We start from the raw sequence: 24,425 nt of genomic DNA on the forward strand, positions 1-24,425 counted from the left end.
TTGTGATTGCGCGCTCCTCGCGCATTTTCTTGTTTACGTGGGCTCTAGCAGCCAGCAAACGTATCATATGATTACAGATTCGCGACGTATTGAACGTTGGTGCCGAAAAAATCGTGTTTTCCGGGAATGTACGAAGCGATAAAAAATGAGCGTAATTCTGTTGGGTCGTTTTTTGTGTTCTCGGTTGCGAAAGTTGGCGGCGCGAAAACGTGCATAACTGAAACGTATCAACGAGGTTCTACTGTAGATACCTATTGTACAAATTACTTCTCCTAGCCAAGTAGTTGCTATAGCAATTATATAGAGACTCCAAACGAATGTTCGCCACCGGCATCGCCGTGAGGTTCCTTATATATTTAGGTATATGTATGCTATATGCCACGCCATGCTATATTATATGCGGTATATGCGGGTTATATTGCCGCACCATTATATCACTAAAGTTGCATGCTCATACCAGGTCTTACATTCTTGACAGAATTATTCCTCGGAAATGTTAGAATGGCAGCCCAAGAACAAATGTCATGACAAAACTCATATAGTACGGGCCGGTCATCCTAAATCTTCTCAGACTTTAATATTAAAAGTGTAAAACAATAACGGAGCTCAAAGCTGAAAATGATGCAATTCTATTGGCGCGGAGGTGGAGTACCTCTGGGATCCGCCCAGTAATGGTATGAAACATACCGAATGAGGAAAAAGGGTGCTAAATTCGCTAAGAAAGACGTTGGCTTTGATTAACTAACATAAATGAAATTGTCTGACGGCAGGATTCGTACCAAGGACCGGCATCTCGTTCTTACGTAGTCATACTGTCACTACAGCTACAAGTTTTACACTCCATGTAATATTCTAACATGTTGCTATTGCATTCATTCGTTCACCCTTACGGCGAAACTGATACTCGTTAGGATCGTGGCCGGTTTTCTAAGGTCGGCTTTGCTGCACGATATTAAGTCAGCTTTGCCGCAATGCAGAAGTGTTATGCGGTAAAGCATACGAATGCCGCGAAGGCCATTTAAGTTGTGTACCCGATTGCACCGCGCAGGCAATATTCTGCTCAATTTTGTTGGAGAACAAATGACGCCCATTAGAATAGGCAGGGTGTCTACCAACCGGGAAAACCGGGAAAACCGGGAATTCTCAGGGAATTTGAACAGTCTGGAAAAACTCAGGGAAAACTCAGGGAATTTGTGCTTCCATCAGGGAAAATTAGCTGTAACTTTATTGAAACGGAACGAAAGTCGTGTTAATGCTGGCTCCAATAACAGAGGAATCGCAGCGAATCATTATTGACGCCGTGTCATCGGCACGATGTATTGCCAGAGTAGTTAACGACCGATTTTCTAGACGCCCGATTTTTCGGACATGCCCGATAATTTGCACGGTTTTGCGGCACCACCACGTACTCCATATAGTCAATGTATATTGCCCCGACTGCAGGTCTGAAATGGCATTAATCAAAGCCGCCACCGCCGCTATTTTGATTATCTCGCCGCCTCGAACCGGCACTTTCGCAGGCAAATCCGCAAATCCGTAACCACCACCGCGGCAACGTCAGGCCTAGCTGCTTCTATGTTCGCTATTAAGCTTCTTGCCGTGCGGTGCCGTGTTTTTCATTGAAAGAATTCGCCGCTATCACCAATGGCACCGACTCCGCCTTTGTAATCCTAGCGATTGGCTTTGAAGCTCGCAGAGCACAGCGCGTTGCGTAATGCCAGTCTGCGAAAGTTAGCTTCGCCTCGGTACACTAGTGTTAGGCGGTGAAGCATAACAAGCGTGGGAAGGGGGCAATTGTCGCGGGACACAGTATACATTACTTAATCACACATGCGTGCACGTCGTCTTCTGTCACTGTACAAGCCCTGATATGCCTAAAAAGCGTACTGGCAGGCCTTCAGAGCTTTTTGAGACGTGCCTGTGGTAATTTTAGCCCTTAAAGGCAGTTAAAGACATGCATTAATTTTTTTCAGACTGCCCGTTTTTTTTCAATTTTTTTTGCGGCCCCTCGGAAGTCCAAGAAATCAAATGTTGACTGTACAACTGACCAAGAGGATGCTTCAGATGATCCATGTGGTGAAAGCGTGGTAGAAGGAGGATGAGAACAGAAAGGACCGACGCACTGAGGAATTAACGGGAAAGGAAGGGTGCCGCCACCTTTTTGAAGGAGCTTGAGCTAAAAAAACGAAGTGATGGCTGATGCTGAGACACAGGTGTCCCTCATCCAAACCAAAATAAATTGTTTACGCAGTGAAACCCAACACTGAGATGTTGTGTACGGGCTGAGAGTATGTCAGGACAGTTGAGGTTGACTTCCCAGCTGCTGAGAGAGAACCTTAGTTGTGACAAAGTTCAGGACCTCATACAGATGAGCTTGCTACCAGTTGATAGAAATAGCTGATAGTAAAAAAACAGTTACTTATGTATGCATCTCCTTTTCATTCGTATTTGAAAATGTTCGACTCAATTTGGAATGGGCTTTACCATTTCTTTCGCTGTGCATTTTACTAACACCTTCCTTCTGTTTTCTTTTTAAATAAAATATATATTACTCCTTACTATTCAAACTGGATTAAGTCATTTTTTTGTTTCAGCATGCTTACTAGAGAGTGACAGCATCGGGCAACGTGGTGTCAGCCTGTCTTGACATAAAACAAAGATCTGACTCATTCAGGGAATTTCGCAAAGGTGCTCAGGGAAAACCTGGAAAACTCAGGGAATTTGGAAATGTCAACTTGGTAGACACCCTGATAGGGTAAAACCCGTTATCAGACATTGTGAGCTGCCGTTATTGAAAATCTTCCTACGGTGGGCCAATATAGGCATGTTTGACAGGAGATGACATGTGTTCAACATATTCACTGTCCCCTAAGTTCCGCCCTGACAGATCCTCCATTAAAGGGGTCGTTATTGGGGTCACTATGTTGGCCAGGCCCGTGCGTGTATGTGTGCAGACTGTTCAAGTTAAGATTATCTGGCAAACACCAATTTTAGAATCAAAATAACAAATGTTTGGGCCTCTTAGAAATGCATGACGCTTGCCAGTGCCTTCAGTCTGGATTGAATTAACAGAAGTCTACTGTATTGGTTCGGAGTTCACATTTGTGGAGACAGGAAACTCAAACACCAAGAAATTCAAAATTTTCTGTTTTAGTAGTGTATCTTTTCAATGATGCAAATGATGCAAAAAATTTTATAGAACCAAATTTTCAACGCACAACCTTGTGTCTAAAGGTAAACTAATTGCTGCATTGTATTAGCATAGCCAAAGGGGTTGAAGTTGGGGGATGTTGAGGTAAGAGGAAAGTGGGGGGGGGGTCGAACCTACCCTCCCCTCAAAATTTCTTGACAAACCTCCTCCTCCCACTCCATCTTCTCCCGCGAAACAAAGTTTCAAGAGGCGAGCTCAGAAAGAGTGGCATGAATGAAAGGGAAAGGTTGAACGTAAAACCAAGTCAAGGGCTGGCGGCGATCCAAATTGAGAGAGAGTTGTCATTAGGGTGATCTCCTCTAGTAACCATGCATATGCACAAAACGTCTTCGCCGTAGCTCCAAGAACAAACAGGCAAAAAGTGCACGTCCTATGGCTTAATATGTGTCCGCGTCAGCTCACGTGTGATTGTGGAAAAAGCAGCTACATTTGTTGGAAGAAAGAAAGATAATTTTGCTGGCCGGATTGGTGATGGCTGACACTTGAACATTCAGTAGAGAATGCACAGATTGGGGAGCAGAAAAGTGCAGAAGGCCAATTCACAGTAATTGCTAGGGCTATGCGAATGTCTACTATCGCCAAATCCTATCCAGAAGTGATGGTTTGAATAAATTTATTTGCAAATTGAATATCTACTATTCAACTGTTTGAATATTAGATATATTCATTGTAGAGACCTGCACAGTGCCACATGTCGCATGAGCCGCGGAGCCCCCCGTGCTCGATACAAGGCACGAGCCCTTGCTTTTCTGCCTGTCACCGTTGTACACAAAAAGTGCACCATTGGTGACATCTCCCATGGATAAGAGACACGCAGCCTGACCTTGCTGCTTGCAAACTTATTTGTGATGCAAACAGAGCAGTGACAATAAAAAAAACACTCAGCTGCAAAAGCACCTCCACCCTCCCCTGAATCCAATGTTTAGGACCGCTATGTTAGGACCCACTTAGTGCCAAATGGGTGCAAGGGGTGCACCGTTTTGGGGGGGAAAGGTGTTGCCTGGTGCCTGTAGCAGGCAGAACAATGTGGCCTCACAAGGCACGCGCCTCTACCTTATTACAGATCTGGTTAACCATAACTGTTGAGGCTGAATGAGCACTAAAAGTTACACACATTGAGAAAGAGATGACGAGCGCATGCTTATATATAAAACTTGGGGACGATGTTTCTCCCCACCAGGCCTTCGTGTCATGGTCTGATTTCTGGTACCCAACCGAATTGTCAACTATGGTGTGCAGAAGAAAAGTACTCCAAAAATATGTCAACTTGCTTGTCCATGAAACGCATAATAAACACCCCCACCCTTTTTGTTTGTTCTTCTTTTTGTACATCTTGTTAAGAATGAAAACTGCACAAAAAATGGGACAGAAAAAAAAGATCTGCAGATTGCTGATTTCCACATGGCAAAATATATCAAGGATGAGAGTACAGGGCCAGGGAGGCTATGAAACAGCCACAACAAAGAGGTGGGAGGAAGAATAAGTGAATGGCCGTGACATCCGCGCATTGGTGCCGCCTTGAAAAGGTGAACATAAATATAGGAATGTTAGGCGTCACTGTGCCATTGAACAACCCAGGGAGTGTTGAAGAGTGTGACAGTGACTGATTGAAAAGAGTTTTACGGAGGGGAGTGGGTTGATGGTATGAGGAAGGGGGGTGGATAAGGAGGTGGGTGGATGGCCTGCATAAGAGGCATCAAGAACGAAGGTGGCAAAAAATTATGAACATAGGGAGACCGTCTTGTCACTGCCTGATCCCTTGACACCAGACATCCATAGTCGGTCACCTAGCCGAGGCTCGCATAACCTTTTGTAACAAATAACACTGCTTGCTGCTGACAGCCTATCCTAACAAAATGTCTCTGTCGTCTTCGAAACAGCCGGGTGTCAGGTGACACGACACTTTCAAATGTCTCGGAGTGGCTAGCCCTTATTGTAGTATGATCAAAGAATGCCGCGATTTTGACGAATTCTTCTAAGACAGAACACAGCCCTTCTTTAAACAATCTGCCTCGCTGATTCCCAAGTGTGATCAAATAATGATATGCGTCACGTGGTGAGGACTACAATACCATGATCACAATTTCCCTCTAAACATCTCTTTAAACATGTCTGACAGCAGGTCACTAAAAGTAAGTAAAACTTGCATCATCTGATAGTATCAAATTTCTAGCACCACATTTCGTTCCTTTATTTTGAATAAAGAAGAATATAGCATGCGTACAACGCCAGTAGCACAATTGAGTACAGGCGACTTGTAAAATAGTGTCCACCCTCTTTCGTACGTAGCCCAGGCTCGCTAGAAGATCTGGTTGGAAAACCATGCTTATCTTGGCTGTTACCTGAGCTGCAACAAGTCTCTGTTTTCTCACTGGCTTTCTTTCCAGTGCCTTTCTTTATCCTTACTTTTTCTGCAACAGGAATAATTAAAGAAAATGCCAGCCCCTTTTACATTCACGAATTACTGATAGAAGGCAGATTTTTATAAACCATTTGCAAAAATATAAGTTTACTGTCTTGCCTAGCTGTTTGGCGTTTTATTTATTTCATACATACTGCCAATCCCAACGGGGATTTAGCTCTTCTCCAAGCACTCTATTCCTCCCTCTAAGTGCGGTCTCTCAAGGGTCCTCCCTGTGAGACGATGTGTGTGAAATTCTAAAGCTCAAAGGCTTTAGAATTTCTGGAAAAATTTGTGGTTCTTGTGGTTCCCGACTCCACACATAGCTGCTGAGATGAAATGTAGTGTTGCGATTCAAGTGCTTTTATATTCACCGAAACCTAGAAGATTGAGTAGTGGTGTTTGGAGTGGTGAAGGCAAAGCTATTAATGGCAAGAATACATTGCTCTGCTAGTCTCTGCACGAGAGCACTGTGGTTGGAAAATACATCTGTAGTGAATACACACAATATATGTGCAGAGGGCAGGCCATGACGTGTTACGTTGTTCACTATAGGTTTGTAAATGCTTCTGCCTATATACATGCTTGGAATAACAAACAACGCTAGAAATGGGGCTAGACATGAAGAGACAAAACAGTGTGCTGTCTTGTTTTTGTTTGGTCCTCTTTTTAGTGCTGTTCGTTTTTCCAAATCGTGTACCAACTATGTCATCAACATTCATTATATAAATGCATCAATTTGTAAATGAAATCATTTTTTTTTCTATATCATGATTTTTAGAAATTTAAGAACGATGATAGCGTAATTTGATGTGAAATGACTGCGCGCCTTACTAATGAACATGCTTTGTCAGAAGTCAAGAAGCAAGGTATTGTTTCGGCAGTATAAAAACATGCATCCTCGGTTGTTATATATATAGAGAGGGGGAACGAGAGATATGTGGGGTGAAGAAGAAAGAGGCCGAAGGCTAGTGGTTGGCAAAGAATCCTGAAATAACTTTCTGGCTGCGCCACTGCTGCATTTCTTTACATGTAGCTAAGTAGGAAGGCACTGAGGCTAAAGTTTCGTCCTACCTACCAACTAGCCTGTGCACCAGCCGGATAACATTGTGCAACAACTAAACAGCTGCAGGTGTTCTTCCAAATTGGTGCCTAAGCCAGCTGGAATTGTTCTTACCAGGAACCATCAGCAGGAAAACACCGCTCCAGAACAGTGGTGGAGGCCACCACCGAAAGCTTGCCGAGACAACCTTACGGGAACAGCCGCCACAGCCCTTTGCCAACGGCCTCCAACGGAACAACAGGCACCAAAAATAAGAGAACAATGGTTCGAAGCCTGCCGACAGAGAACAGTGAAAGCCTGAAAAGTCTGAAGGTGAGCGTCGTCTAACGCAACGCTGGAAATAACCTGAAGATGAAACTGGTGAAAGAAAACTAAACTTGTTATTGAGAGATGAACTTGGAGCTTAGTTGCTCAGTCGTTGAATTGAAGACAATGCTAGAATAGTTGCATACCTTTGAACAGTCTCATTAACGGAAGGGCTTAGGCTGACAGTGCAGACTTGGAGAACCTAAACGCTGAGCTATGAACCCCCACATCTGGCGGAGGTTCACGGCACATTGACGCTGTTGTGAAGCTTGGAGAAGCCTCGACCAGAATTTTGGGCACACCGATAGTGCAAGAGTCACTTCTGTGGCAATATACCAGCATCCCTCAATGACAGTATTCAGCAGCAGCGCATTCATCGCGGCCATATACGATCCAACACCCATCATCCAGTTCAGCCAAACTGCCAGCACTCCAACTGCTGACCTGCAAATTTGGTTATTGACTTGCTTCATTGAACTGCTTCAACGCATTGGCCCATGAAGACAGCAGACTTGGGAAATACAAAAGATCTCTGTACTTTCTTAACCTTCCAAGCAGTACGACACCAGCTTCATTGCTGGCTTGGAAGTGATGGTGGAATGCTACGTTGATGCACGTGATGTGTTTATCAGTCGCTTCTGTGAGAAGCATTGCACTGTGCAGGATAACTTGCATCCTTCGTAGATGCTGCCAGCCATTACTTTTAAAGAAAGTGTGCCGGTCCTTGCAAATCTACTGTGTTAGAAGCGATATCAAACAGAGGATTAAAATATTCGTATGTTTGATCGGCCACCTATGCAGCTATGGTGGACCTTCTAATAAAGGGCTTACCAACAACTAGGATCATCAGTTTTCATCTTGTGAGGCTGTAGTTCTGCTTCTGAACAATCAGCAAGCCTTACATATGGCAACCACGTTCATGGATGATGAGCTACAAGATCTTTCTTTGAGCATCTGTTTGAGAAGTTGAGTGTCTAGAGAGAAGTTGGCTGTGCTATGCGAAAGACAAGTGCTCTCGACCACAAGGATTGAAACCGAGCTCAAGCTCTCATTCTACTGGTGGCCGCATTTCTGCACTCGACCTCAAAGATGAAAGATAAGCCAGTCTGCTTTGCAGCTCTTCAAAGCGCAGTAATACCGTATGCACTCACGCAGTGCAGTGCACTTACATTTCAGTCATTGTGTACAGTGGCAGACAATGCACACTTGTTTGTGATGTGGTTGCAGACTTAGTATTGGAGAACTGACTGATGCTCTGTTGACTTTCACATTACCACTTTCTGTCAGAGCAACTCTGCCAAATCTGCTTTGGTGGGAGCTTCATACTCAACGTCACTACCATGTACCTGCCATTCAGCGTCAGTCCATTTGCAAGTAACCTATTCGGCACGAGCTCACGAAGGTCGTCGAAGGCACTGTCTGTCATATTGCCAACAGGCTGTTTTTACCTGGAGTCACGTCAGTGCCAGACATGAGCCTTTCATTTCATGTCCCTAAAGACGACATTGCATAACAAATAGAAATAGAGAAACAAAGCAAACTTAATGTCATGTGGTGTCGGCTTGAAAGATGCTTAAACACATTTTCAGTAAAAGATCACAGACGATGGCAACTATATTGTGACGATATCATTTCAGTTTTTAGCAGGGGGAGAAGAAGGAAGCTTAAAGAGCAACAGTTCATGTGCGGGAAAGGAAAACTTCCAGTGAGCGACCAGTGCTGCGAGATATGTATGTGGGCACCATGATTTAACATGTGTTATTAAGCGAGGGATAGAAAAACTTGTGAGAAGGAGATAGTGTGGTTCAGCGACGGAAAAATGTGGCTGTAAGCCAGATTCTGTTTCCAAGACTAACACTCATGTCAAATGAACATCAGGAATGAATCAAATTTGTGTTGTGATTTTGAACGCTTTCAAGTTCATTGATGAGGCACATTTGAGGTTGGTTCAATATGGCTGATGCATACTCTAGTGTGGGTTGAATAATTATGTTTTACGCAAGCAATTTGACATGTTTAAGAGCATGACAAAAGTGACGCTTCAGGAAACCCAGTAATCAGTTTGCTGATGTAACTTGTGTGCAGGTGCATTCCATGTCAGGTCGTTAGTCTTTGTGATGCCTAGATATTCTAACAATGTGACTTTCTAGTAGATGGTTAGCAACGCTATAGCTAAAAATAAAGGGTTGTTTACAAAAGGTAAAGGAAACTACCTTACATTTAGATGGATTAAGGGTCACTAACCACTGGTCAATGCAGCGGTGGCGTAGAGGTAGAACACCCGCCTCGCGTGCAAGAGGTCCGTGGTTCGAATCCAGGTGCCAGCAATTTTCCACCGGATTAAAAAAAAAATTTTTTTTAAATCCGCGTTTTGATAAAATTGCACAAACAGGCCTGGAGTGTGGCCTGATCCCGGTGACCAGAACCGGTAACGCACTCCCTCACTAGAGCAGGATTGGCCACCCTGGTGCAGTACTTGGCCACAACCTCCTATATGAACACAACAATCAAACCTCGGCCCTCAGTCCCCAGCAGCTGCGAAGCAACTGACCACGGCGGCGGTCAGACCTGCAACGCAGCAGAGGGTGCTAAGAATCACTGGCTCCGGACAGGCCGCCAATGGAATATGAACCTGGCAACGTTTAACGCTAGAACGTTATCTAGTGAGGCGAGTCTAGCAGTGCTATTGGAGGAATTAGAGGGCACTAAATGGGATATAATAGGGCTCAGTGAAGTTAGGAGGCCAAAAGAAGCATATACAGTGCTAAAAAGCGGGCACGTCCTGTGCTACAGGGGCTTAGCGGAGAGAAGAGAACTAGGAGTCGGATTCCTGATTAATAAGAATATAGCTGGTAACATACAGGAATTCTATAGCATTAACGAGAGGGTGGCAAGTCTTGTTGTGAAACTTAATAAGAGGTACAAAATGAAGATTGTACAAGTCTACACCCCTACATCCAGTCATGATGACCAGGAAGTCGAAAGCTTCTATGAAGACGTGGAATCGGCGATGGGTAGAGTGAAAACTAAATACACTATACTAATGGGGGACTTTAATGCCAAGGTAGGCAAGAAGCAGGCTGGAGACAAGGCAGTGGGGGAATATGGCATAGGCGCTAGGAATAGCAGGGGAGAGTTATTAGTAGAGTTTGCGGAACAGAATAATATGAGGATAATGAATACCTTCTTCCGCAAGCGGGATAGACGAAAGTGGACGTGGAGGAGCCCGAATGGCGAGGCTAGAAATGAAATAGACTTCATACTCTGCGCTAACCCTGGCATCATACAAGATGTGGACGTGCTCGGCAAAGTGCGCTGCAGTGACCACAGGATGGTAAGAACTCGAATTAGCCTAGACCTGAGGAGGGAACGGAAGAAACTAGTACATAAGAAGCCGATTAATGAGGTCGCGGTAGGAGGGAAAATAGAAGAATTCCAGATCAAGCTACAGAACAGGTATTCAGCTTTAACTCAGGAAGAGGACCTTAGTGTTGAAACAATGAACGACAATCTTGTGGGCATCATTAAGGAGTGTGCAATGGAAGTCGGTGGTAACTCCATTAGGCAGTATACCAGCAAACTATCGCAGGAGACGAAAGATCTGATCAAGAAACGCCAATGTATGAAAGCCTCTAACCCTACAGCTAGAATAGAACTGGCAGAACTTTCGAAGTTAATCAACAAGCGTAAGACAGCTGACATAAGGAAGTATAATATGGATAGAATTGAACATGCTCTCAGGAACGGAGGAAGCCTAAAAACAGTGAAGAAGAACTAGGAATCGGCAAGAATCAGATGTATGCGTTAAGAGACAAAGCCGGCAATATCATTACTAATATAGATGAGATAGTTCAAGTGGCTGAGGAGTTCTATAGAGATTTATACAGTACCAGTGGCACCCACAACGATAATGGAAGGGAAAATAGTCTAGAGGAATTCGAAGTCCCAAAGGTGACGCCGGAAGAAGTAAAGAAAGCCTTGGGAGATATGCAAAGGGGGAAGGCAGCTGGGGAGGATCAGGTAACAGCAGATTTGTTGAAGGATGGTGGACAGATTGTTTTAGAGAAACTGGCCACTCTGTATACGCAATGCCTCATGACCTCGAGCATACCGGAATCTTGGAAAAACGCTAACATAATCCTAATTCATAAGAAAGGAGACGCCAAAGACTTGATTGAAAAATTATGGACCGATCAGCTTACTGTCCGTTGCCTACAAACTATTTACTAAGGTAATCGCAAATAGAATCAGGAACACCCTAGACTTCTGTCAAGCAAAGGACCAGGCAGGATTTCGTAAAAGCTACTCAACAATAGATCATATTCACACTATCAATCAGGTAATAGAGAAATGTGCGGAATATAACCAACCCTTATATATAGCTTTCATTGATTACGAGAAAGCGTTTGATTCTGTCGAAACCTCAGCAGTCATGGAGGCATTACGGAATCAGGGTGTAGACGAGCTGTATGTAAAAATGCTGAAAGATGTCTATAGCGGCTCTACAGCCACCATAGTCCTCCATAAAGCAAGCAACAAAATCCCAATAAAGAAAGGCGTCAGGCAGGGAGATACGGTCTCTCCAATGCTATTCACAGCATGTTTACAGGAGGTATTCAGAGACCTGGATTGGGAAGAATTGGGGATAAAAGGTTAATGGAGAGTACCTTAGTAACTTGCGATTCGCTGATGATATTGCCTTGCTTAGTAGCTCAGGAGACCAATTGCAATGCATGCTCACTGACCTGGAGAGGCAAAGCAGAAGAGTGGGTCTAAAAATTAATCTGCAGAAAACTAAAGTAATGTTTAACAGTCTTGGAAGAGAACAGCAATTTACAAAAGGCAGCGAGGCACTGGAAGTCGTAAGGGAATACACCTACTTGGGGCAGGTAGTGACGGCGGATCCGGATCATGAGACAGAAATAATCAGAAGAATAAGAATGGGCTGGGGTGCGTTTGGCAGGCATTCTCAGATCATGAACAGCAGGTTGCCATTATCCCTCAAGAGAAAAGTATATAATAGCTGTGTCTTACCGGTACTCACCTACGGGGCAGAAACCTGGAGGCTTACGAAAAGAGTTCTACTCAAATTGAGGACGACGCAACGAGCTATGGAAAGAAGAATGATAGGTGTAACATTAAGGGATAAGAAAAGAGCAGATTGGGTGAGGGAACAAACGCGAGTTAATGACATCTTAGCTGAAATCAAGAAAAATAAATGGGCATGGGCAGGACATGTAATGAGGAGGGAAGATTACCGATGGTCATTAAGGGTTACGGACTGGATCCCAAGGGAAGGGAAGCGTAGCAGGGGGCGGCAGAAAGTTAGGTGGGCGGATGAGATTAAGAAGTTTGCAGGGACGGCGTGGCCACAATTAGTACATGACCGGGGTTGTTGGAGAAATGTGGGAGAGGCCTTTGCCCTGCAGTGGGCGTAACCAGGCTGATGATGATGATGATGATGATGATGATGCTGAACCACTGGTCACATCAACCTCAAGATCATGTTGGAAGGAAGCTTGGTCAGGAACATCAGGGATTGAATAGTAACTTACCCAATCATCTGTGAACATGTGGATTTGGCAATATTACTGTAAATCCAAGTGGTTAATATATGTTGGAGAGAGGAGAGGACCAATAATAGAATCTTGGGGGACACCGGATGTTACAGGGAGAGGATTGTAAGAGCAGTTGTTAAAAATTGTTGATTGGGAGCCATTTCACAGCTGGTCAATTCGAACTTGATGGGACCAGCAAAAATGATTGAATTATCAGGCTGGTTAAATTAAAGAAGAGGCAAAAAATAAAAATAATACACACTGCAGCTTTGTTTCGAATAAGTCACTGACTGGTAATTCGGACATGCTTGATTATTCTGACAGCTGTGCGGCACCACTATCAGCCCGATAAACTTTATGTATAAGGACGACTGAAATTTTGGACACCTTACAGCATGCCATGCAATAATTCGGACTCCAACTGCACAATCTGGCCACTGAGTTGAGCAGAAATAGCAATAAATTCATTTTGATATGTCGCCAGTGCCTCCTGCTTACCAAAATATTGAAGCTTAGTTGGTCTAGTAGCCGCCAGTGAGAATTCACTGCATTCATTGACTACTTCCGTCTAGATCTGTAGCGACAGCAAGACAATGGTAGATATACGAGCTACAATTTTGTAGCAATGCCTTTTGCTCCATGGCTGGCTGATCCATTGATGACGTGTTCAGAATGTTGCTTTGATCACTGGCACAGTGCAAAAAATGTGAAAAGGAGTAACACAAAAGGCATCGCAAGAAAACTGCTGCCACGGGATGTGTTGGCCAAAGGTAGCCTTATGCGTGTGCAGTAATGCGTTGACGAACTTGGCCCATATTCTTAGACGATCACTTTTGAAGAAAGATTCATTTTATTGATATTTCACGTGGCCAGCATCGGACACATAGACGGGCGGCACCATTTCCATAGTGGGATTAGAGTGCTTGGCGCTGTGCCAGGAGTACCATCGCTCGTAGACGCCAATGCGTCATCACCTTGGCAACACGCGCGGCAGCTCTCCCACCTCACACTTCTTTTTCTCACCTGCCATCCCTTTCCTCACTCCCACAACCCTCTTTCCCGTCATGCCCGCACATCCTTTCTTTTACTCCAAGCACTGTGTGTTTGCATTCATTAGCAGCGATCATGCCAGCTTGTGCCAGGACAAAGAAATGAAGTCCTGTTACAACACATCAATGAGCTCTTTTTATTCATGTGCTAATGATGCACTCTCAGAAAATGCACATATGTAAAGGATGTGTTCATAATTGCACTAATTAGAACAAATGAAAATAAGGGCACAAGCTGTAAGTCTGCCATCTGTTGAGGGACCCGAAATCTTCCAGGGTCTGTCTTTGAAGCGCTGTTGTTGCACCAGCGCACAGTGCACAAACGGTAAGTTGTGAGACGTCTTTTGTAGAGCAGAAAGTAGCAGTCGGCACCATCCTGTGCTAATTAGGGCTTCTTTCCTTCTCTCTTTGGTTTGTGTCACTTGCCACACAATTAGATGCGCACAAAACCAAAGGGACTGCTGTGTGCGCAATACACAGTGAGCGAGGACCGCAGGTCTGCCTGTGCCGGTCAATGCTTGCTTTCATTCATTCATTCATTCATTCATTCATTCATTCATTCATTCATTCATTCATTCATTCATTATTTTCCATTGTCTGGGATGGAGGAGGCCGAGGTAAAAGCTGTATGCAGGCAGCTTGAAGTGCCCTTGACCCCTACACAAGCAACAATAAAAGGCATACGCACATGATTACATAGTTTTAGAATGCTTTCACAGGGCAACGGATCAATATGGATTACAATACACTGAGAACAGAAATGTATATAGTGCAAACTTAAGTATGATATTATAGCTTCAACATCAGACAATTCAGAAATAGGGCAACTGATGTGGTCAGATTAGTACAGCGCTAAAATGTGTTAGTGAGTGGTGGTACAACTGACTAGAGATGACGGTTCGTGAGCAGATTGAATCCCGATGAAGTTAGGCTGCAAATTTCTATGCCTCTATCACGGAAACAATTCAGAAGTTTTAGTAGGCGACGCTGAAGCATCTGATCACCATAATTAGTTTGGCACTGCGAAACTTTCCACATTTCCGTGTGATCGTGCAGGATGACACTGTTCTAAATTTCCTATTTCAACGAATGTCTTGGGGTGTCTGCGATGACTAAGATAATGTTGCTTTAATAGCATTTGGGTATATATTTGTTGAACTTTAGGAAGATTATACTTTTCAACAACAGGTTTCATGTGCTTTATATATAGTAAGTTTTAAATAATACGCAATATTTTTTTTTTCTAGTAGTAACGATTTGTTCATGTTCGATTCAGTTGTCGAACCCCATACCAAATGGCAATACTGTAATAAGAAGTGAATAATGCACAATTCTTTTTTATCATGCAGCTTCTCAACTGTCTTTTTCATGTCTTCTATTTGTACATTTAATTCACTTATGTCACATCGCATGGCCTTCTGACCCTCAAGTCGCTCTTCAAATATAATATGTCAAGAAAGAAGCGGGTTTAGTTAAAAAGATTCAAGGCGAGCCTCAGACGGGGCAAAACGTCCTTCTCTTCCTCGTGTAGTCCGCTCACCCTTCTTCCTGCGGCTACATTTACTGTAATAATATTAAGGAGAGAACCTGCATCCGCATACATTGATTTAATGTCTGAGTAGATTATGATTAAACTTGCATTGTTTATGTATTTCCATGTTCTGATTTAAGATATGCGTAGATCCAGTTTTCTTCATGGTAAATATATTTCTAGAAATAAAAAAAATTATAACTTGCTTGGACTTTGATTATTAATCTTTTTTTATTTACAAATACTGCTATCTCATTTAGAGATATAGCAGAGGTGGGTTACATAGCATTACGAACACAAAAATGTCAAGTAACGTGGTTAGGCAGTTCTTTCTGAAATTGTTAGTTGGCAGTAAATGCAGAGAGCCATCTAAATTATTCCATAATTCAACAGTGTGTGGAAAAAAAGAAAACTTAAAACAGTCTGTTATTGGAACAAAGGGATCTATGTTTAATGGGCGAGTACATCGGGTTACTCGCGCAGTAGGTTTGATTAGCGAGATAGGCACTTCAATGTTAGTTCATCCGTGTACAATTTTGTGCAGCAGGATTAGACGGTCACACATGCAACGAAACGACAATTATGATGTGTTGTGTAATATATATCATCCTGTAAAAATGATCTTGAGTAATTGGAGTATGCAGCACATAGTACAATGATGAACGCTTTAAACTGATTTGAACCAAAGTTACAGCATGTCAAACTGCTTAAAGTATGAACCCATAGTAACACCGAGGACAAATTAGTACATTTTTAATATTACTGTCATAATATTTGTCTATATTATGTGCCCACTGCACTCTCTATTTTTCTACCATTCTGACAAGCAAATAATTATTGTGATGGATAAGCAGAACCAGAGATATCATCACTCCAGAACGGTGACACCGCCAGAAATGCTGCTTTGAGAAAACAAGGAAAAACATTCCACAATCTGTTTGTGATGATTATAGCAGAAGCTAAATCAAGGATGATACAGCGATCCAGCCAGGCAAGAATAAATGCTCTACACCGATCTCGAGCAATGGGACGCATAAAGATATTTGGGCCAATTTTCGGCTCCAAAGAGCAGGGTCTCCCCTTGAGAGCTTTGCTTTCGCAGCAAAAGTGTATATTTCGACTTAATAGGCCTACAGTGTCGCTAACTTGCTGAGCAACGAAGTTAACTTGGTCGTCCCACAATAGAAGGCCAGAGAAATATATGCCACGAATCTTAATAGTACTAACTACTTAAATTTAAATCTGTCTGGAATCGAATGTTAGGCTTAGGTCTGGTAGAATAAGTTTACCTTTAGAGCAAAAATTAACGGATTTTGTTTTTGTGACATTAATTTTAAGGAAGTTCTGCAATGAACATGTGCTCAGCTTGCGAAGAAATACATGTGCTTGACGAATTAACTTTTTGGGACAGGAGGAGGATATAAATATGTGAATGTCGCCAAGGTATATTATGGGGTTTGCCTCTTCATGGATATATGCAACATCATTCACGTAGAGGTTAAAGAGCAACTGGCCGAGGATGCTTCCTTGAGGCATGCCTGAAGCTGTTTCCTTTAAACGTGACTTTATTTATTGATGCAAACTGTTGTCTGTCTGTGAGGTAGTACTTGGAAAACTTTAGTACGAAGCCTCTTATACCATATCTTTCTTAAATAATATGGTGCGATTAATTAAATCAAAAGCCTGCATAAAGTCTACAAATATGCCAGTGATGAGAAGTTTGAGTGCAGAGTTGAGAAGGATGTGTACTTTTTGGTCAAGAAGGGCAAGCTCCGTTGACAGGTCCTTTATTTAAAACCATAGTGAGCATTTCAGAGAAGGTGTTATTTTGAAACAAACGACGAGAAGTGCTTTGCAAGAAGTTTTTCTAAACATTTGAAAAATATTTGGAGAATGGAAATCGGACGGTAATTTTTAATGTCTAATTTATCACCCTTCTTATGCAGGGCTACAACCCTTGCAAGCTTGATCCGAGAAGGAAATGCTGCTGTGTAAATACACAGAATATAAATATACACTAAAATAGGAGCTGTGTCATGAATCACATGTTTAATTGGTCATATTTGTTAGCCATCGGCCTCGCAACTGGACATATTATGAAGGTCTTCAAGTATTGAACAAACATCTGCAGTGTTGCGTGTCTGTAAGAAAATTGTTTCGGTTGAAAGGCAAAGGACGTTCCAGTGGCTCTGATGCCTGCACAAGATCTCTGCATGAAAAAAAAAATGATTAAACGCATTTGCCATATCCTGTCCAATTGTTGCATGTCCATCTATGGAAATTTTTTGTATTTGCTCTATGGTTTCTTTCTGCCCAACGATAGCGTCTATCTTCCATAGTTTCTCACTGTTTCCTACACAAGAAAGAACTTATTGTGAAATATATGCATTCATTGTTCTCTTTAATTCTTTAGGTAGCTTATTACAGAAAACCTTATATTCTTTCAAGTGTATAGGTTCTCATATCTTGATGAACCTGGCAAAGAGCCTTTCACACTTTTTAATTTTTATTAATAATTGTTCAGTTAGCCACAGCTTTCTAATGTTCTTATCGCTCATCGTTTCCTTAAAGACAACGTGATTTCTCTGTATTGAAACATATTTCTCGAAGATGTTATGAGCTATCTCGGCATCAGTGCCAAGAAAATTTCGTTACAGCACCCCTCTTTAATTTCTGACTGGAACATTTTTAAAGAACATTGAGTAAATAATCGGAAAGTGACAGCTGTTTTTTTTTTTTAAACTACGCTCAAACATCCTATGTTAACAAACATACAGATGGGCATATTATCACCTATTGAACAACTCAAAACACAACTTGCAATGCATGAAAAGTCGTAATTCATCAGAAAAAGGTCATGAGTGCGGTCAGATGTTGGAGCAATTCTAGTCACTGATCCTATAGTATTAGCACACCCAATGGAATTCAATACTCCCACTAAACTCATTTTCTTAGCCGTTTCCCAGCTCACATCGATATTGAAGTCTCCACCAGTGGTGACACTTTGCCTCCTGTCGTACACTACTGTGAGAAAATGACCCAAAAAAGTTCAAAACAGGCATCAGGCGGACGATAGCACACAGCAAGAATTCCATGGGTACAAACACACATTTAATAGTCACTAGCGGTACTGGAAAACTCAGGTAATATGTAAACAGGTACAGGCGATAATGCAGGTAATGCAGGTAAACGAAACTTGTGGAGCACTCCTCCTGTTTGCTTCTAGCCTCTGTCAGTGTCACTTTGCACTACAATCCAAGAAACATCTAGACTTGAGTTAGAAGCCGGCACCATCAGGTGGGTGCTTGTGGCAACAGGCGAAAGCAAGAGCTCTGCGAGGATGGGTGAGGGCAGCAGAGTTGCTTCCTCACCCAGCTGGTGGGTGGCGCTAATTACCTCTGCCATAAAAGTGGTGCAGTAGCCAAAGATGGCTTGGCACTGCTTCACATGGCAGTGCCAGTAACAATGATAGTTCTTGTGCTGGTCACTCAGAATTGAAATTATCCCCAAAAGTGACAAGCAGAGAATACGGCACAGCTTTTTAGGCCATGTTTGGAATAAAATCACCTATTGTCAGGCAAATCCTTATTTCAGACTTCGGATTATTCTGACCTTTTGGTGGTCCCCGTGGCGTTCGAATTAACGATCAGCAACTGTAGTGTAGCATAGTTGCTTGACTCTAGCATGCCCTGAATCTACCACGCACACATTCTTTTGTGGGTTCAACAAAGAAAACTAACATAAAATTGACAGAGCTTCTAAACAAAGCTCAAATCTAGTGCACCCGACTTGTTAACAAGAAAAATGTAATTGGAGTAAGACAAAAGCAGCAAAAGTTACATTTACTGAATTGAAATTTATTTACACTTAATGTCCATCATCATCACTCCCCGACAAGACTTTATCACTGTTTATAGACTTCAACATGTCCTCCGTATAGTCCATTGCGTACTTAGTATTCTACATTTATCAAACTACTCCACAACAGTCACAAACGAGATGGTAGCCTATGCCTAGACATTTTGGCAGTTTGCTTTGCGATGTGTGCAATTGTGGGGAACATAATAAACATGTGATGGGAGTTCATTCCTACCAGCTTTGCTTGTAAAATAAGTAATCTCATTGAATGAGCTGTTGTAATCAAAGACAAAGCATGTCATTGTCGCCATCTACACAAGAATTTGTTCTATTGGCACTGTGAGACGATGCTGTTGATGATGCTGGCTCTGACTGTAGTTTGTAAGGCTGTGAATGTGGTTTGAATTTCATATTTGCACAGGACAAGCAAATTTCAGATCACTTTTCTTGGAAGAAATGGCACGCTCTAGAATTGGATAAGTACAGTAATCATTCAGTGAGCTACCATTGTCGCTTGAAAATCTTATGAGGCAGTCTGTAAATAGGCGTTTTTGTTGAGAGATACTATAATATCTCTTCAATGCATTCACGGTCCGCTAGAGCTGCCAAGGCAGACACTGAGCCATTGGTGTCACTTTTTGAATGACGGGTGAGTTTGAGCCGACCAGTCAAGTTCAAAGTATCCGACAGGAGCCAATTTCAGGATCGAAATAACAAAATTTTTGGACCGGTGAAATGTATTGGCACCAGCCGGCACCTTCGTCAAAATCGAACTAAATGAAAAAAATCAAATCGACAGGAGTCGAAACGATGCCGATTTGCGGTAGTCGCAAACCCTTACAAACGACAATGAGAAAGCTTGTGGTGTGTGTGTTGCTTGTGATGATGCAGGTGCTGCCTGATGAGAAGATTGCACTGCTGCTCCATTCCGTGGTGCAGTCCGGCAGGGAGTATGCCAAGAAACACCGCAGCCCTTGCCCGCTCATGTATGCCTACTACGACGTGGAGTATTTGGGTGAGTGCTTCGGCATTTGTGTAAGTCACATGCGGCAAAGCTGAACCTTTCTAACACGCTTAGATTGAGAGCACAGCAAGAAAGAAATAGCTGCAAAATGTGTCCCGCAAACCTTCTGCGCAGCATGCTCACAGGAAAATTGGAATCACGAGCTATGGCTTAGGCTCAGAAATAATTTGACTGCTTCGTTATTATAAAATACAAATTGACAATGAGTATTTGACATAATCCTTCTTTGGATATTACAAAACGATCTTCAGTTCTGGTATTTTGACCCATATTTCAAGAATGAATTTTGAGGAGGTGATATGTCAGCATTTGTGTCACGTTTCCCGTAGAGCTTCGTTAGCTTCCACGCTTAATTTTCAATATAAAGGAATCTTCACAAATTGTAATGTGGCCAACTTTGTGCTACAGTCAAAGGCAAACTGCAACTAAATTTCGATATGGCTAGACAAGATATAAATGAGTAGTATACTACAACTGGAGCAATTTTTCCAAAGCCGCAGGACTTGTTTGTAATTGTACAGCTTTCTTATTAGCAGCCGGTAATGAACACCTAAATCCACAATGCGTACACAAAGTTGTTAGCAGCTAGCAGGCATTAGTGTATCAAAGGTGCAATAAATGTTGTGATTGTTTGCGAGACTCTGTTGTCATGCCTTTGTTTACTTTGTCACAAGTGTGAGACACCCACAAAGTTTAATGTGTTTTGTAAGTGAAAAAAAGTGACAGAGGCACTTAGGTCTCCTTACGTGCATTGAATGCAAAAGCAGTGGCTCTTCCGCTTGATACTTTTCTTTTAGTCGTGTGCTTAAATTGTGCAAAGTCAATTTCGAAGGTGGACCACCCAATTTTGGGAGTGTTTTGGGAGTGTTCCAGGTTGGTTTTGAGTGTGGGTCAACTAATTTTCTAATTGAGTAAAGTAAGTTTTTGGAGTGGGCCAGGTCTCAGATTGGGCAAAGTCAGTTTTCTGGGGGCGGGCCATGGCGTCGGTCCGACACCATAGCTGTTCACCATGGTATTTCGCAGTACAAGCAGCGGCAGATCCAGCACCGGGAATGTAACGTCATCACTTGGTCACATGGGTTTTCTGGCCACCAGATGTTAACGCTGAATGCTTGCTGGATTTTCCACTTCATCATTCTTAAGGCTTTTGCCTTAAACAAAATGATGTTTGCACAGTAATCCAGTGACTCGGTTTAGTTTACTACTTATGTGCTCTGTGTTTAGTGGCCCATAACATTTTTTCACGAGGCAAAACACCAAGGTTCATTTAATGCGTAGCTCTCTGGTGCTCGTTCCCGTATTTTGCGGGGTCGTCGTGCCTCGCCGTAATCAGCTCCGTAGCCAGGGCCAGTGCACTGCTCTAGCTGCGCGCGCTCCTGGTGCCATCTCTTGCGCATGGTGCGAGCTTTGCTCTCTTCGCTCCTCCTCCAATGCCACCCCTGTGCGGCGGCAATCAGAGTGCCGGGTCGGTGGCGGCTGATCTCGATGATGTGCTGCTGTCCAAGCCGAAACGCATAGCCACCGCCGTTCGCCACTGCATGCATCCCGCCTCCCCCATCCTCCATGGCGGTGACGACACGAGAGCACACGGTGTTCTCTGGTTGCCAAAGCGCTGGCTCGGTATCAGCGGGTCACGGTGCGCGCTTCCCAAGCCGAAACTCGGAGCCACCTTCAATTGATTCGTTAGCAGCATCAACGACGTTAGTCGGTCGCTGCCGCCTCTTCGCCATCCAGTGTTCCTATGCGCCTACGCGCTGCCTCCCGCGACCTCCCGATAAGCGAGGCAGTTGCACCAAGCTGCTCTCCGTTTGCTGCGACTGGTGCAAAATGTTCCGCACGAGACGGATTGTCAGAGGCTCACAGCCAGTTTATATTATAATATAATCTGTCTGGCTATATATATAGTTTATTCTCAGCCAGTTATATCTGAGCCATGAGCGAGGCAACCGGTGGAAGTCCTTCATCTGCCGCTGCTGCTAAATGAGCTGCCCGAAGCACAGGCCCAGCGCCATCACCGCCAGAATCCAGAGGTACGCTACACCGAATCAGACATTGGTGCGGCAAGTCAAGAATATATCCATCTAATTCTCCAACCACAAAGCTTCCTTCATGACAATCAAGAACTGGGAGTGGAGTGTTTCTTGAAGAAGGAATATGTGTCAACAATAAAAACTTGCCTGTAACTGTACATACATGTCTTGCTTGAATTCTTTGCCTCAATATATCGAAAAGCTGAAACAGCTGCAGAGCTGGGCTCAAATTTCACATGAGGAAGTAAAGTAATTGTCGGCAAATTTTTTTTTTACCTCTAGAACAATTTCTATTCTTGACATTAGATTCATGAAAATTAAAATGTTACGGCTATAATATGTGCTTCATTATTTTGCAGAGAATGCTAGTTAGAGAAATAAATCTGTAGTTTAGGGGAGAGAGCTTGTTGCCTGATTTATATGATGCAGCCACTTCACCAATTTTCTACTCCAGGGGTAACACACTGTTGCTCAGAGATTACTAAAAAATGTTTGCCAGAGAGATGGAAGAACAGGTTTTCTTTGTTTCAAGAACTGTGAGTAGATGCTAGTGGGACCACAGGATGATGGCAGTTTTAAAGAGACAATTATATACTTTTACTTTCACCCAAATCATATAAATGGGAAATGATGAGTAGAAACTGTAACCTGAAGCATCAGGATATACAGCTGTTGAAACTGGGGAACGAAATGTACTCGAGAAAGCATTGAAAATGCAAGGAATCTTATTTGGTAAAAGTGGCTCATGAGAGTCATTACAGAGAGAAATGTTGCAATTATCTGTTGTTCGTATAGTGGAGCAGAACTTTTGGGGATTATTTAGTATATTTGGTAATGTATTGTTCGAAGGATTTTCTTTGGCAGAACACACTACATTAGTGTTACTAAAATTATCGAGATGAAGTAGGTGCGTTCTTATTTTTTTTTTCAAGGACTGGTGAGTACAGTGTTACCCACTTACAATACTGGTTTTAACAATATATTGGATATGACAATGAGCAACTGATGCACCATCAACTTTTGCAGGTGTTCTGTGGTAAAATAAACCACTCACTACAATGTTCCCATGCCCCATTTTCGGTTATAATTTGGCATTTGGTTTTGACCGATAGAAAAAAATGGCTTTGGCTTAGCTAAGGTTAAGCCCAGGATGCGAAGCATACTTGCCTTTATTTTAGTTGTTTAACCACTGTTTAGCCTGGTTAACTGCTGTTGCTTGGCTATATTTGGTTCGGCTAGACGAAGAAACAACTCATGCAGGCGAGCGCACGAGCTGAGACCCGGCTATGTAGCTACGCGGCCGCAAGCGAGCGCACGAGTTGAGCCTCCGAATGGGAGCGCGGGGAGGCATTCCAGACAACCGGACTGGCCCCTGCGAGAGATGCGCACCCATCATTGCGTCGGGGAGGCGTTCCTGACTACACACCACGCTTCTGCTGGAGACGCGCGCCCATTGGCGTGCCGAGGAGGCGTTTTGCAGCTGTTATGACGTCATATGGTAGCTACGCGGCCGTCGGCGGCGCAGCAAGGAAGAGTGCGGTTGTGCGGCTAGTATGCTTCGCATAAAAGTGCAAGACTCTCAAAAAGAAAAAAGAATGCGAGCCCATTTGTCATGCCTACTTTCGCGCCGCGCACGACCGCTGCACGGCACGCATTCATTGCATTGCATTGGAGATAGTGTCGTTCAGAATCAGAATTCATTATTAAAAGTTGGGTCACATTACAAGTATTTAGTATACAAAAAAGGTCCCATAAAGACTATGTTTATACATTGGAGGCTTTATACATTGTTTATACATCGGAGGGGGAATCAGAAACACTCACTCTAACGGAGTTTGATTGTATCACAAGATCAGTAAGATAGGAGCTTTACATCGCTATAATAAAATTTCAGTACATGGGAATTCGGCCTTATATGCAGAGGAATGCAATATGCAATGTGATATGCATACATATATGCATATATGCAATGTGATGTGAGATGGCACAGTGGACGACTTGGTGCAACAAGCCTTGAATAGCAAACCTTCATCTTTTTCCCTGAGACGTTGGCCCTGCGAAATGTAGATGGTGCTGTCATGCCTCCACATTTATTTAATGAAAGACTCCGGAACATGGACCAAAATAAATTGGTGGCTAAAGGTGCACAAGTATCCTTACCTAAAAAGTGCGGACACAGATTGGAGGAAGAGGTCAAGAAAGTTCGCAACTAGGTACAGAGTAATTGAAAGTGTGAATAGACAACCAGGAGTAGCCAAAAAGGAAATGAAAGGAGCAGAGACAGAGAACTGGATGCAAAAAATGCAAACAAAAGGACCATGGACATTTACAAGAACGGCATAAAAGAAATTAGAAGGGAAAGTTTGTACAATAACATGAAGGGAAGTGCCTTGC

The 24,425-nt window shown here is 43.1% G+C and overlaps 1 protein-coding gene across 2 annotated transcripts in view; it reads left to right on the plus strand.

The window, feature by feature from the left end:
• Positions 1-24,425, plus strand: part of LOC135898280 (lanC-like protein 3) — a 51,818-nt gene that overhangs the window by 13,172 nt on the left and 14,221 nt on the right. The window contains exons 3-4 of one of the 2 annotated variants that reach the window (XM_065427147.2): positions 6,793-6,987; positions 19,869-19,992. In XM_065427147.2, the coding sequence (XP_065283219.1) occupies positions 6,793-6,987; positions 19,869-19,992 (319 nt within the window). The remainder of the gene's footprint in view (positions 1-6,792; positions 6,988-19,868; positions 19,993-24,425) is intronic. The other variant, XM_065427148.2, reaches the window with a different exon arrangement.

This window comes from Dermacentor albipictus, chromosome 5 (assembly GCF_038994185.2).
Source record: "Dermacentor albipictus isolate Rhodes 1998 colony chromosome 5, USDA_Dalb.pri_finalv2, whole genome shotgun sequence".
NCBI lineage: Eukaryota > Metazoa > Arthropoda > Arachnida > Ixodida > Ixodidae > Dermacentor > Dermacentor albipictus.